The sequence below is a fragment of the Spermophilus citellus genome (genome assembly GCF_964194105.1).
Source record: "Spermophilus citellus genome assembly, chromosome: 9".
Classification (NCBI taxonomy): domain Eukaryota; kingdom Metazoa; phylum Chordata; class Mammalia; order Rodentia; family Sciuridae; genus Spermophilus; species Spermophilus citellus.
Window position 1 is genome coordinate 60,309,331 of NC_138191.1, and position 13,892 is coordinate 60,323,222.

The 13,892-nt window shown below is 35.1% G+C and overlaps 1 protein-coding gene across 17 annotated transcripts in view; it reads left to right on the forward strand.

Moving 5' to 3' along the window:
• Positions 1-13,892, forward strand: part of ZNF644 (zinc finger protein 644) — a 106,553-nt gene that overhangs the window by 49,153 nt on the left and 43,508 nt on the right. For 4 of the 17 annotated variants that reach the window (XM_081307660.1, XM_081307659.1, XM_081307648.1 and 1 more), the window contains 2 exons: positions 6,456-6,594; positions 7,273-7,464. The exons of 10 other annotated variants lie outside the window; for them this stretch is intronic. Coding sequence is in view for 3 of the 7 variants with exons in the window: in XM_081307648.1 (XP_081163774.1) it covers positions 7,347-7,464 (118 nt within the window). In the remaining 4 variants the exon portion in view is untranslated. Of the gene's footprint in view, positions 1-6,455; positions 6,595-7,272; positions 7,473-12,690; positions 12,853-13,892 lie in introns of those variants that run through there. 3 more of the 17 variants (XM_081307649.1, XM_081307646.1, XM_081307658.1) reach the window with 3 other exon arrangements.

Sequence of the window (13,892 nt, forward strand, 5' to 3'; positions counted from 1 at the left end):
TCTCTTGTGATTTTGTACATTCGGTGTCCTGTAGGCTTCTAGTATTTGGATTTCTTTTTCATTCTTTAAGTCTGGGAAGTTTTCTAGTATTATTTCATTGAATAGATTGCTCATTCCCTTGTTAATAGTTCCCAATATCAACAGTACATTATCTAAGCACAAGTTTTCATTATTAATACATTTATAGTTAGATTTTAAGTCTGTAGACATTGGTTTTAATTATTACTTAAGAATATATTCATTAGTTTCATAAAAGAAATACCATATCTGGTGGCATATATTAAACTTAATTTCAGAGGAAGGATGTTATACTTAGAGGGAAAGGAGTGAGGGTATGAGGTTAAACTAACTTAGCACCTTTGGAGAACTCTAACCAATAGACTGGTAATTTATGGAAGAATGTATAGACTCAACCTCCTATCTGTATTTAGATAGTTACCCTATGTATAGATAGCAAAAGTTGGGAGATTGAAAGTGGGATAGAGAGAATGTGAATAAAAAAAGAACAAAAAATAACAAGTAAGAAAAGAGAAATAAGAGAGAAGGAAAAGGAAAGTAAGAAATAAAGAAAAAAATGGGGGGAAGGTGGGGTATATGCAATTCCTCTATATTATATTACTTTGGTAATTCGGTTGTTCATGCACAGTTCTTGGTTTCACATATGTTGAAGTTGTGGAAGAGAGAGAAGAAAAGAGAAAGAAAGAGGAAAAAAAAAGTCTCTCAGAACACTGTTTTCCTTGCTTCCAGTAGGTGGCGTTGTCTATTCCTAGCTTGAGCCTCTGTATTCAGGGTGGTGGGTATAGCCAGTGTGAAAGGAAATGAGCTTCCACCTGTATCTTCCCTACTCTAGTCTCTGAGGTAGAAACCAGGTGCCTGTGCAGTTGTTGTTGATGATAGCTACAACCCCCAAAAGCTTGTGGGAAATATTTTGAGTTATCGCAGCTAAGGGTGGGGGAGTTGGAAACCAGGTACTTGGATCAGCTGCATAACAGTGCTGGTAGCCACACCCGCTTTGATGGGTTTTAAGGGTTGATGGGCTTCCTCTGGACTAGCAAACGGGGTGGGGCTGGGCTTCCTCCTCCTGTCTGGCTTGGTGCCTTGCGGCTTCCTCCTCTGGTCGAATGATGCCTCTAGCAGCCCAACACATGGGGCGACGTGGGTCCTGGAGGATCGGTAAAGACTGGCAAAACTTTTTAGTCATTCACCCTTGAGTATAATGTTGACTCTGGGCTTTTCATGTGTGGCTTCTAATATGATGAGGTAATTTCCTTCTATTTCTAATGGGTGTAAGGTGATAATCTCATCGTGGTTTTGATTTGCATTTCCTCAAGTATTAGTAATGTTGAACATCTTTTCCTGTGCCTGTAAGACTTTTGTATATCATCTTTGGAGAAATGTGTATTTAAGTCCTGATTTAGAAAATTAGTTTTTTGTTTTTAATTGAGTTGGAAGAATCTTTACATATTCTGAATATTAGCCCCTTATCAGATATGGTTTGCAAATGTTTTTCTTTCATTGCAAAGGTTTCTTTTTTTTTTTAACCCTGTTAATTGTTGCTTTTGATGTACAGAAGTTTTAAAGTTTTATGTACTGTAATTTATCTGTTTTTACATTTTTGTTTGTAATTTTGGTATCATACCCAAGAAATTATGGCCAAAGCCAGTGTTATGATGCATTCCCCCTTATTTTCTTCTAAGAATTTTACAGTTTTAGCTCTAACCTTTGAATCTTTGGTCCATTTTGAGTTTTGTATGTGCAGCTTTTGTGCTTTGATAAGATTGTTTTGGTTATTTTAGAGACCCTTGAGATTCCTGTGAATTCTAGAATGGATTTTCCTATTCCTGAACAAAGGTTATTGAGATTTTGATAGGGATGGATTTCATTGAATCCGTACATTTCTTTGTGTAGTATTGATGTCTTAATAATGGAAAGTCTTCCAATCTATGAACATGGGATGTGTTTTCTATATTTGTGTCATCTTTAATATCTTTTAGCACCATTTTTTAGTTTTATTATACAAGATTTCTGCCTTCTTGGTTGAGTTTATTCCTGTGCATTTTATTCTTTTAGATGCTACTGGAATCGGAGTTGTTTTCTTTCTTTTTTCTTTCTTTTTTTTGTTTTTTAGATTTTTTTAGTTGATGCACCTTTATTTTCCATTTATTTATATGCAGAGCTGAGGATCATGCTTGTCAAGTGCTCTGCCACTCAGCCCCAGCCCCAGCCCTAGCCCCTGGAGTTGTTTTCTTAATTTTTCTTTTTGGTCGTTGTTAGGTATAGGAACAGTTTATTTTTGTATGTTGATTTTTACATACTGCAACTTTGCTGAATTTTTAAAATAGTTTTAACAGAGATGTGTGTGTATGGAATTCTTAGGGTTTTCTATGTTTAGGATCTTATCATCTTTCAACAGATATTATTTTACTTCTTCCTTTTCCAACAGGATGCCTTTCATATCAATTTTCCTTTGTTCCCTCCCTTTCTTTACCTTTCCCTCTCTCTTCCTTCTTCTTTTTTTCTCCTCCCTAACCTATTCTTCCCTCTTTCTTTTCCCCCACCCTGTTCTGTCGTCTCTGACTGGGAATTTCAGTATTGGGTTAAAATAGAAGTGGCAGAAATGGGACTTTGGTTTGTTCCTGATCTTTGAGGGAAAGCTTCCAATTTTTCATGAAGTATGAAGTTAGCACTGTCCTTTTCTTATATCTTTCTTATATTTTGTTATGTTGAAATATTTTCCTTCTATTCCTAGTTTGCTAAGTGTGTTTATCATGAAAATGGGTGTTGAATTTTGTTGTATACGTTTTCTGCATCAATTGAGATGATCACGTGCTTTTGTCCATTTTGTTAATCGATTGATTTTTTTGTTATTGTTGAATCTTCCTTGCATTCCAGGAATAAGTCCCAGTTGGTAATCTTTTTAAGGTGCTCTTGAATTCTCTGTGCTTGTAATTTGTTTCAAGTTCTCAAATTTGTTTTCTTCCTGGATAAATGAAGACTCATGAATGATTTTATAATGAAGCCATACTGCATCATATACTTCTACTCTGTCCTTCACTTCTAAGGAAAATATGTTCAGTGGAATGTAAGCAAAAAGTGTTTTTCAACAGATAATTTACTTTACATTTCCCAGTATTTGTTTGTACCTAATTAATCACAACACATGATAATTATACTTGGATTCTACATGGTCATTTATAATCATGATTGTGCATTACAGTGCCATAAGAGATTAAACACATACACACACATTCAAACGTCAGAGAGTGAGTGAACATTAATACTTTTAAAAAACTCTTGAAATGCAGGTATATTTGAAAATTCTGACCTAGTTGATCCTAGTTACATATCAGTGTTCTATGCAATATTTAAAAAAAGGTGGTGGGGGGGAGCAAATCTACAGGCCTTAATGAAGTTGATCAAATTTTAGTGAAGCAGTTGTGATTTTCTTTGTGCAATCTTTTAAAATTTTTTTCCCAAGTTTTTCTGAAGCACAGCTAGGATTTTAACATTGTCTAGAATTTTCTCAGCCACAGAAGATGATATTTAGCAAGAGCTCTAATGTGAGCTGAAAGGAGATCCATGTGTTTTCTATATTAGGTATATAAAAGCTAAGTTGTTCTCTTCTGATCATCAAGGAAATTGACATGGGGTGCCTGTCCAAGTAGAGATCCGTCTTACTTCTATTTGGGGTTGCAGTGATATGGGGTAGACAGGACCAAATTTTTTTCTTAAGCTGATCTGCTCCTATACCCACACAGATCTTGTTTTTAGATATCAGTATTTAGCATAAAAGTGACCTTAGTTTGGTGTTTTCAGAAGGCAGAGATTACTGGTTATTCACTTATCACAAGAGAACCTTCATATGCAGTATGAATTGAAACATCTGGTTCTTCCAATGTTAGTATAGTGGTCTGGTAGGGATATCATAAGAAAAAATGCCACAGACTGGTTAGCCTAAAAAAATAGAAACTTATTTTTTCACATTTCTGGAGGCTGGAAGTACAAGATTAAGACATTGTCAGCTTTAGTTTATCTTCAGGCCTGTCTTCTTGACTTGTTCTCTCTCTGACCCTTTTTCAGTGCTTACTCATCCTCCATGTCAGTTTTTATGTCCTGTCTCTCATAAGGACTTGAGTCATGTTGGATTACGGACCACACTAATGGCTTCATTTTAACTTTCTGTTAAGGCCCTCTTCAAATAAGGTCACATATTGAGGAATTGGAAGGGGTTGGGTGTCAGGGCTTCAACATGAATTTTGGGTGGTTACCATTGAATTTGTAATGAGTTAGTTCAGAATGTTTTAATGTATAACTGAATGATTTAATGGGTTGAATTAAATCATTTGGAATTATTTATCAGATCCTGCTTAATAAAGAATAACTGCTAAAGATGATGATGACTTCGATTTTTGTAATGAATATTTAACCACAACTTGGAAATGTAATAAGAAGATGTAATGTATTGACTAGATTTGTGATTTTTTATTTTCTGTGACAGTAAACATGTATGTATTTGTCATTATATCTGAGTTATACTTAAAATATTTAGTAAAAGAGTCATAAATCTGGGAGGGAGTTTTAGCATATAGCCTTATTTTATATCACTTGTGATATAATTTTGATGGGGAGTGCTGGGGGGGGGCTTAATCCAGGGCCTTGAGCATGCTAAGAATGTACTTCTATCACTGAGCTGCAGCTTTAGCCCCATAAGTGTTTTAAAATTTCATTCTGATCCTCTTTATCATTATGATATTGAAAGAAATAGTAAATGTTTGTACTATCAAAATTATACAGTTCAATCAGTATGTAGGCATTGCTTATGTACCACAAAGCTAAGGATACAGCAATAAATGTTGCAGAGATTTAAATTATTCTTAAAAGGTAGTAATGGTTATATTGAATCATTGTCAAAAGTCTGCTTTTGTTTCTCAGATATCACATCAAGAGAACCCACTAAAATATATTATATACTTTAAAGTTTGAAAGGAAATTACCAAATTAAAAAAATTGTAAGTTTTTTATTTGAGCAGAAATAAGTTGCCCCTTTTACTGTATTTTGATATCTTGTTGTAAATTATATCACACATAGCCTTTTAAGTTTCTAATACATAACGGTTCATTTATATACTTAAGAAATTTGGTAAATCTTACATCACTTTAAAAAGTAATTGTTGATAACACTTGTGAGTAAAGTGTATGTAGACTTATTAGGATGAGGTTTATAATATCAAATCATATTATTTTCCATATACTTTCAAATGGATTGCATAGTTGAATATTAAAATAAGCTTGTATCTTTTATGCACATATTGGTGCCTAGAGAAGGGCTACCTAGAAATAGGCAATGTGTCTGATGAAACCAGTTGGAGTTAATAAAAGGGAAGCTTTAATTCCTGTAATTGATTGCAGGCCCTTATTGTTCATTTATAGTTAGCTTATTTTTTGTGTTCCTTCCTTCACTTAGGCCCTGGGCTACCTTTTCGTTGCTTAGCACAGCAAATACCTTGGAAGACATGGCTCCTTTTCTCTTTGATCCATGGGAAGGATTTTTCTAGAAACTTATGTCCTTTGGGAGAAATACATTAATCAGTAGTCATTAGTTGAATATTTGAAATACATCTTTTAAAAGAACGGTTCTACAAGAGCATATGACAAAGAACTTGACAGAATGCATTGAGAAAGGTTTCCCATAAATGACCTTGAGCACTGATCTAAAGAGAGATTATGAGTTAAGGTTACTGGATTTGTGTGATACAAGGCTAAAGAGAAGAGAATAGAGGATTCCACATCAAGTAAACTGCCTATACAGAGGTCATGTGTTGGAGAATTTGAGAGAAGACCAGTGAATTGGATAACTAAGGACTGGTGGAAGGGAAGTGTGAGATCAAAGTGGAGAGATAGGCAGGGCCCAGAACAGCTGTTTCAGCTGGTTTTAGATTTGGAACTGTGTTCTTAGAGAGGAAACTTTTTTCACAGAGGAGTAATGAACTTGTATAGTTCATCTCTGAGGTATGAGAATGATTAGAAAGGGACCAGTCAATTCCATTTAAAAATCTGAGATGCTTTTAAAAATTCTTTTTGCTATTACAATGTACAAAAAACTAGCTATTAATTGTGTTCAACACAGTAGATACTATTTAGATGCCAGGGGCCTATGAGTGAAAAAAACCATGTCTCCGCCCTCTAGAAGCTTACTTTGTAGTGGGGGAGAAAGAAACAACCAAGGGCTTGGATTATGGCTCAGTGGCAAAGCCCTTGCCTCCAAAGTATGAGGCATTGGGTTCGATCCTCAGCACCACATTAAAATAAATAAATAAAATAAAGGTATTGTGTTCATCTACAACTAAAAAAATATTTTTTAAAAAGAAACTAATAACTGTATTTTTTGTATACTATGAAGAAAAATATAATCAGAGAGGAGAATACAAAGTTACTAAGTGTACTATTTTCTTTAGAATGCTCTAGGAAGAACTGTGAAGGAGATAATTAGACCTGAGTGTGGAGTAACTGATTCATGCATATATTTGAAGGTGGAACTTCATGTAGAGCAAAGTACCTGGGGCATGGTCAAGGAATAGCAAGGAGGAGGCTCATGTGAGTATGGTGAGAAAGAGGAGAGTAGTAGGAGATGAAGTCTAGGACTAAGTACCTTATAATTGGATTAAACATGAACTATATGACACTTATTAATTTGATATATTTAATAGTTTTTAAATAAATTTGTTATTTCTTTTGCTGGTAGTACTTAATGAAATTAAACAATATTCTGTGGGGCTGGGGTTGTATCTCAGTGGTAGAGCGCTTGCCTAGCATGTGTGAGGCACTGGGTTTGATTCTCAACACAACATATAAATAAATAAAGGTCCATTACAACTAAAAAAATTAAAAAAAAATATGTGATTTAAACTAAGGATCTTTTTGTGTTCTTTTTTAAGTTAAAAAAAATGTACTCTTTTCCCCAAATTTTAGAATGTAGTGTTCTGGGTTGACGTGTACTTCCCCCTCCTCAAATTTCTATGTTAAGTTCAGGTCCCTGCTCCTCAGAGCATAACCTTATTTGGAGATAAGGTCTTTACAAAAGTAAATCAAGGTCAAGTGAGGTCCTAATCCAGTTTTGAGTGGTATTCTTTTTAAAAATATTTTTATACAAATAAAAACATTATAGTTAATAGTGGGGTTGGTTCATTTTGACATTCATAAATGTGTGTAACAAAATTTGCTCCATTTAAGTCCCCATTACTTCTGCTTTCCCTCCTCTGTTTCCTCCCATAGTATTTTTATAAAGTGGGGAAATTGGAACACCAAGATACTTACAAAAGGAAGAATTGAAGAGACACAGGAAATAGATGGTCCTTTTACAAGCCAAGGAGAGACCTGGAAGAGATCCTTCTTTGACAAACCTCAGAAGGAACCAACCCTTACCCTTACTGACACCTTCATCTTGGATTTCTAGCATCCAGATTTGTGAGACAGTAATTTCTGTTGTTTTGGCCATCCAGTGTGCAGTATTTGGTTACTATAGTCCTAGAAGACTAATATAGGTATTGACTAAAGAGCATAGGTTTTGTCTTTTTTTTTTCTACTCCCTCTCTCCTCTCTTTCCTTGTACTTAACAAGGGTAACATTATTAGGAACCTTTTAGATCTTTTACTGTGTGTGTGCTTCATAAATTTCTAAAGTAGTGCATGTTTTTTAGGGAAATGTGGATTTAAAAAGTAACAAGTAAGAGAAAGTAAATGCTGCAGCATTATATTCATAATTCTTTGCCCTCCAAGAAAATTTTAACTTTTAAATTATAACAAGATAACACATTTTCCAAAACAAACAAAAAAGACCTCTAAGGTTGTTTCTAAACTTTTACCAAGATTATAAGATTGATTTTTCTCATTTCAATATAATATTCCCAGTATAACCTTTTCTGTTACTTATAGTGGTATTTTAGAAAAAGAATTTGCTACCACTTGGTGGCACTACATGGCTTAAAAATGAATTAGATTGTCTCCTGTTAACTGTTTGCTGTTAAACATAAATGATTAAATTCAGAGGGGATCTGTTTGTTATGAACAATTTGGTATTTTAAGTGTTTGATTCTTGTTTTGTAAACAAAATAATCATTGGTATTATGGAATAGGGTTTATTAAAATGTCATGGAATATAAAAATGTAATCCAGGGCTTAGATTGTTGGGTAGGGAAGTTTATAAATTTTTGATAGAAACCTCCTTTAGTTCAGTGTCTTAATCCTCGTCTTAGTCTAAATTTGAGAAAAATATTTTTAATATTAGAAACAAACATCAACTTTTGTTTAGTATCAATTAGCATTTTCTAAGTCATGTGTATTTTATTTTTGAGTTAAGAAACTGAATTTTTTCAGGTGATTAAGATAAATAAATCATTAGGAAAACAATTTAAATTTATTTAATTATGCCTTCCTGTAGCATATTAAAAACTCAAGAAGTTCTTTAAGATATTTTATTCCTTTTATCTAATTAGACAAAGGATCTTGAAGTGTAAGAAGTGAAAATTTTATCATATTTTCAGACATGATTTTTACTTTCAAACAATTGATGAAAATACCATAATAAAGTTTGTGTAATATAGATAGAAAACATTCTAGGTTGCATTTATAACGTACAAAATATAGTGCTTCGTGTAATTTTAGAAATTGAAATATAGCACATAGGAAAGTGTTCAAAGTGTAAATATATAGCTCAGTGAATCACCAAAAAGTAAACACTCCATGACCACCATAGATAAGAATGCTGCTAGCAAGAGAGAATCACTGTTTCTTTTCCCAATCATTATTCCATTGCACTTTCCCAGAGTTGCCACTAGCCTGATGTCAAAGAATATAACTTTTTTGAACTTTATTTATATAAAAGTCTATTTTACAGTGGTATTATTTTGTCTGTCATGAACATTCTTCGACATGTATTTTGATGCATATTAACAGTTTGGATCTGGAATGTCCCCCCAAAGGCTTATGTGTTGAAGGCTTGGTCCTCAGTGCAGCAAATGTTCAAGCCTCAGTGGGGCTTTTGGGAAATGATTGGACCATCAGGGCTCTAACCTCATCAGTGGATCAATTTATTCATAATTTGATGGCACTGTTACGAAATGGTGGAAACTTTAAAAGGTGGGGCCTAGTTGGAGAAAGTAGATCCTTGTGGCTAACTATATCTTGTCCCCAGCCTGTCTTTCTCTTTGCCTCCAGGCCACTATTGAGTGAGCAATTCTATTCTATTACCCACTCCTTGCCATGATGTCTATGCCTCAACAAAGCTTCAAAATGACAGGGCCAAGTGACCATCACTGAAACCCCCAAAACCAGAAGCTAAAGTATCTTTCTTCCTCTCAGTTGTTTTTCTTAGGTATTTGTCACAGTTTTGGAAAGCTAACGCAATGTCATTTGAAACATTTATATTGGTTATTTACCAAGAGTAGAATCTGGATTACTGGTATATGTATGTTCAAAGGTAACAAAAATTATTTTCAAAGTGGTTGCATAGGCAGTTTCTGTTATCCTATATCTTCACCAGAGATTGGTATTAATAGCCTCTTTTATTTTGGCCTTTCTGGAGAATGAGTTTTCCTGATTTTAAATGAAATTGAGCACTTTTTAATAAATGTATTGTTTTTTTTAGATAATCTCTTGACTCCACTAATTTTTTAAAATTTGAGTTTTCTCTTTTTTCCATTGGGTTTGTCGTCCTTTTTGTTTTTAGGAGCTTTAATGTGTTCTAACTGTAAGTTCTTTGTTAGTTGTATTTGTTAGAAAAATCCACTTTGGCTGATAATCACTCTTAAATGTTTTATTGAAAGGAACGTCTGATTTTCATGTAGCCCGGTTTATCATTGTTAATAGTCAGTGCATCTTATGTCCTGTTTAAGAAGTTTTTATCCTGCTCCAATGACGTAAAAGTACTCTCAAGTTTAAAAATTTTTTTTTTTTTTTTTAAATTTTAAGAACAGTGGTTCTCAACTACAGGCAATTCCCCCATCTCTCATTCCATATCTCCCATTCCCTGATTGGGACATTTGACAGTGTTGGGAAACATTTCATAACTGAATGAATGTAGTTCTGAAATCTAGTGAATTGGGCTAGGATGGTGCTAAATATCCTATAATGTACAGAATGCAAAGCATCCTATAGTGCATAAAATAGTTATATAGCCAGTGTCACTAATGTTAAAGTAGAGAAATGTTATCCTAGAAGCCTTTTTATTTTGAAGTATGAAGGTCACCTTTTCTTTTTTTCCTGAGAATATATATTTATATACCATTATTGTAAAGATTGTCTCTTTATTACTGTACAGTATCACCTTTGTCTTAAGCGATCTTATACACATATGGATCTTGTTTCCAGACTCTGCTCCCCCCTCCCCAGTTGGTCTACTTTATCTATTCTTGCATTAATACCGCAATATTTTAATTTTCTGGCATTATAAGTCTTTATATCCAAAAAGGCAAGTCCTCTCCCTTTATTCATTTCAGCCACTTGCATTTCTGTAAATGTTTAGGTTTTTATTGGGGGGGGGGGATGTACTGGGGATTGAACTCGGGGACTCTCAACCTCTGAGCCACATCCCCAACCCTATTTTGTATTTTATTTAGAGAAAGGGTTTCACTGAGTTGCTTAGTGCCTCACTTTTGCTGTGGCTGGCTTTGAACTCACAATCCTTCTGCCTCGGCCTCTGGAGCTGCTGGAATTACAGTGAATTAATTCCTGATGGGATTAATTCACTGTAACTGGAGGTAGGTCTGGTGTGGCTGTAGGAAGTGGTTAATTGGGGGCATGGCTATGGGGATATACATTTTGTATCTCGTGAGAGGCCTCTCTCTGCTTCTGGATCATCAAGTGAGCTGTTTCCCTCTGCCACACTATTCTGCTATGATGTTTAGCCTCTCCTGGAGCTGCTGAGGAATAGAGCCTGTGGATTGAGACCTCTGAAACTGTGAGCCCTCAACTTTTCCTCCCTACAGTTGTTTGGGTTGGGTCCTTTTAGTCACAGGAGAAAAACTGACTAAAACAACGAGTAATATAATTTTGTGAAAAATACTCTTTGTAAAATAAAATTTAGTGAGAAGAGGAGCATTGTTTTGCATTTAAAAAGGAATCTTCCTGTTAAAAATATTCAAGAGGGGCTGGAGTTGTGGCTTAGTGGTAGAGCACTTGTCTTGCCTGTGTGAGGCACTGGGTTCAATTCTCAGCACTACATGTAAATAAATGAATAAAATAAAGGTCCACCAATGTCTAAAAAATATTTTTAAAAGTAGTCAAGATATCTAGATCTCATCAACTTCTGTTTTAATCTGTTGAGATATAGCCATTGGAAAATTTAGTTTCATATTTGTGATAAAATGAGAATGAAAAAGGCAGATAAGGTGTTGATATTATTTTGAAAATAGTTTGGATATTTGAAGATCCCCTTTGTATGGCTATTCAGTTGTCCCAGCACTATTTATTCAAAAGACTTCTTTCCCCACTGACAGGTCTTTGTCATTTCACCTACTATTTTTTTTTTTTTTTGGTACTGGGGATTGAACTCAGGGCCAATCAACCACTGAGCCACATCCCCAGCCCTATTTTGTATTTTATTTAGAGACAGGGTCTTACTGAGTTGCTTAGCGCCTCGCTTTTGCTGAGGTTGGCTTTTGAACTCGTCATCCTTCTACTTCAGCCTCCTGGAGTGACTGGGATTATAGGCATGCACTACTGCACCCAGCTTTCCTAATTTGTTTCTATTTTTAGGTGTTATTTTTATAATACAAAGCCCCTTGTAGTTTTATATAAATTGAGTATCAGCTTTTTCATTTCTGCATAAAGGCCTTTACAATTCCACTAGAGAGCTGGGTGTCGTGGTGCAGGCCTGTAATCCCATCAGCTAGGGAGCCTGAGGCAGGACTTTAAAACCAGCTTCAGCAAAAGGAAGGCACTAAGCAACTCAGTGAGACCAGTGAGACCCTGTCTCTAAATAAAATACAAAAATGAGGGCTGGGGGTATGGTTTAGTGGTTGAGTACCCGAGTTCCATCCTTGGTACCCCCACTCCCTGCCCCCCCCCCAAACAAGAATTCCACTAGGGAATCTAATCCATGAATGTTATGTTTTAGATACCAGGTGTCTCCCAGAACCTCATGTGGGAGACAATGAAGGAATGTTCAGAGGTGAAATGACTGGATTATAAGAGCTGCAATTCATTCAGTGGGTTAATCCACTTGTGGATTAACTGTGTGGTAAATGTAGGCAGGTAGAGTGTTGCTGGAGGAAGTAGTTCACTGGTGGTATGCCTTTGGAGTTTTCTGTTTCTTGATTGCCATGTCCCGAATTGCTTTCATCTGCTACACCCTAATGCCCTAATGCCCATATCTCAGGCCCACAGTTATGGAGTCTGCCAACCCTTGAATGAATCTCTGAAACCATGAGTCATAATAAACTTCCTCTTCTGAATTGTTCTTGTCAGGTCTTTTGGTCATAGTGACACAAAGCTGACTAAAACAATGAACAATAGAGTATCTTTTCCTTCCTTCCTTCCTTCCTTCCTTCCTTCCTTCCTTCCTTCCTTCCTTCCGTCCGTCCGTCTTTCTTTTCTTTTCTCTTCTTTCCCTTTCCCTTTCCCTTTCCCTTTCCTTTTCCTTTTCCCTTTCCCTTTTCTTTTCTTTTCTTTTCTTTCTGGTAATGGTGATTGAATCCAGGGGTACTTAATCACTGAACCACATTCCAGTCCTTTTTTAATGTATATTTTATTTAGTGACAGGGTCTTGCTGAGTTGCTGAGTACCTCACTAAATTGCTGGGTCTGGCTTTGAACTCACAATCCTCCTGCCTCAGCCTCATGAGCTGCTGGAATTACAGGTGTGTATCACCATGTCCATCTCATTTAATTCCTTTCAGCAGTGTTTTATAGTTTTTAATGTACATGTCTTTTACCACTTTGGATGCATTTATTCTTTTGATTTTTTTTATTAGATCATTTTTGGATGCTGTCATAAGTGGAATTTTCTTTTCAGATATTCATTGCTGGCATATAGAACTATAGCTGAATTTTTATGTTGATCTATTAGCTGTAAGTTTGCTGATTTTGTTTATTAACTCTAGTAATTTTTTGTGTGTGTGTACATACTTAGGATTTTCCTTATATATTTATATGTAATTGGCAAGTAAAGACAGTTTTTCTTCTTTCTTTCCAATTTAGATGTCTCTTATTTATTTCTCTTGTATAATTCCTCTCATTAAGATTTCAGAACAATGTTGAATAGCAGTGGTGAGATTGATTTGCCTTGTCTTGTTACTGATCCTTCTCTTAATGACTTGGGGAGGAAGCTCTGTCTTTGCACACTGAGTATAATGTTTGCTGTGTGTTTTTCATAGATGTCCTTTGTGACGTTGACAGCTGTGCTTCTGTTGCTAGTTTGCTAAGTGTTTTTTTTTTCATGAAACAGTGATAAATTTTATGAAATGCTTTTTCCGCATCTTTTGAGATGATCATGTTTTTTTTTTTCTTTATTTTATTAATGTGATTTATTGCACTGATTGCTTCTTAGGTTGATCTACTCTTGCAGTCTTGGGATAAATACCTCTTAGTTGTGATATATTTATATTTTTTTTAAATTTTTTTTGTGGGGGGGTACTGGATTAGAATCAAGGGCTTCATGTTTTTTTTTTTTAAGTGCTGGGGATCGAACCCAGGGCCTTGTGCATATAAGGAAAGCACTCTACCAACCGAGCTATATCCTCAGCCCCCGATATACTTACTTTTTAAAGTACTTTTTGCTTTAGTTTGCTAGTGTTTTGTTAAGGATTTTTGTGTCAATATTCATGAAATATACTAGTGTGTAATTTTCTTCCAGGTTCTTTGGCTTTTGTAGTTGTGTAATGCTAGTTTCATAGAATGT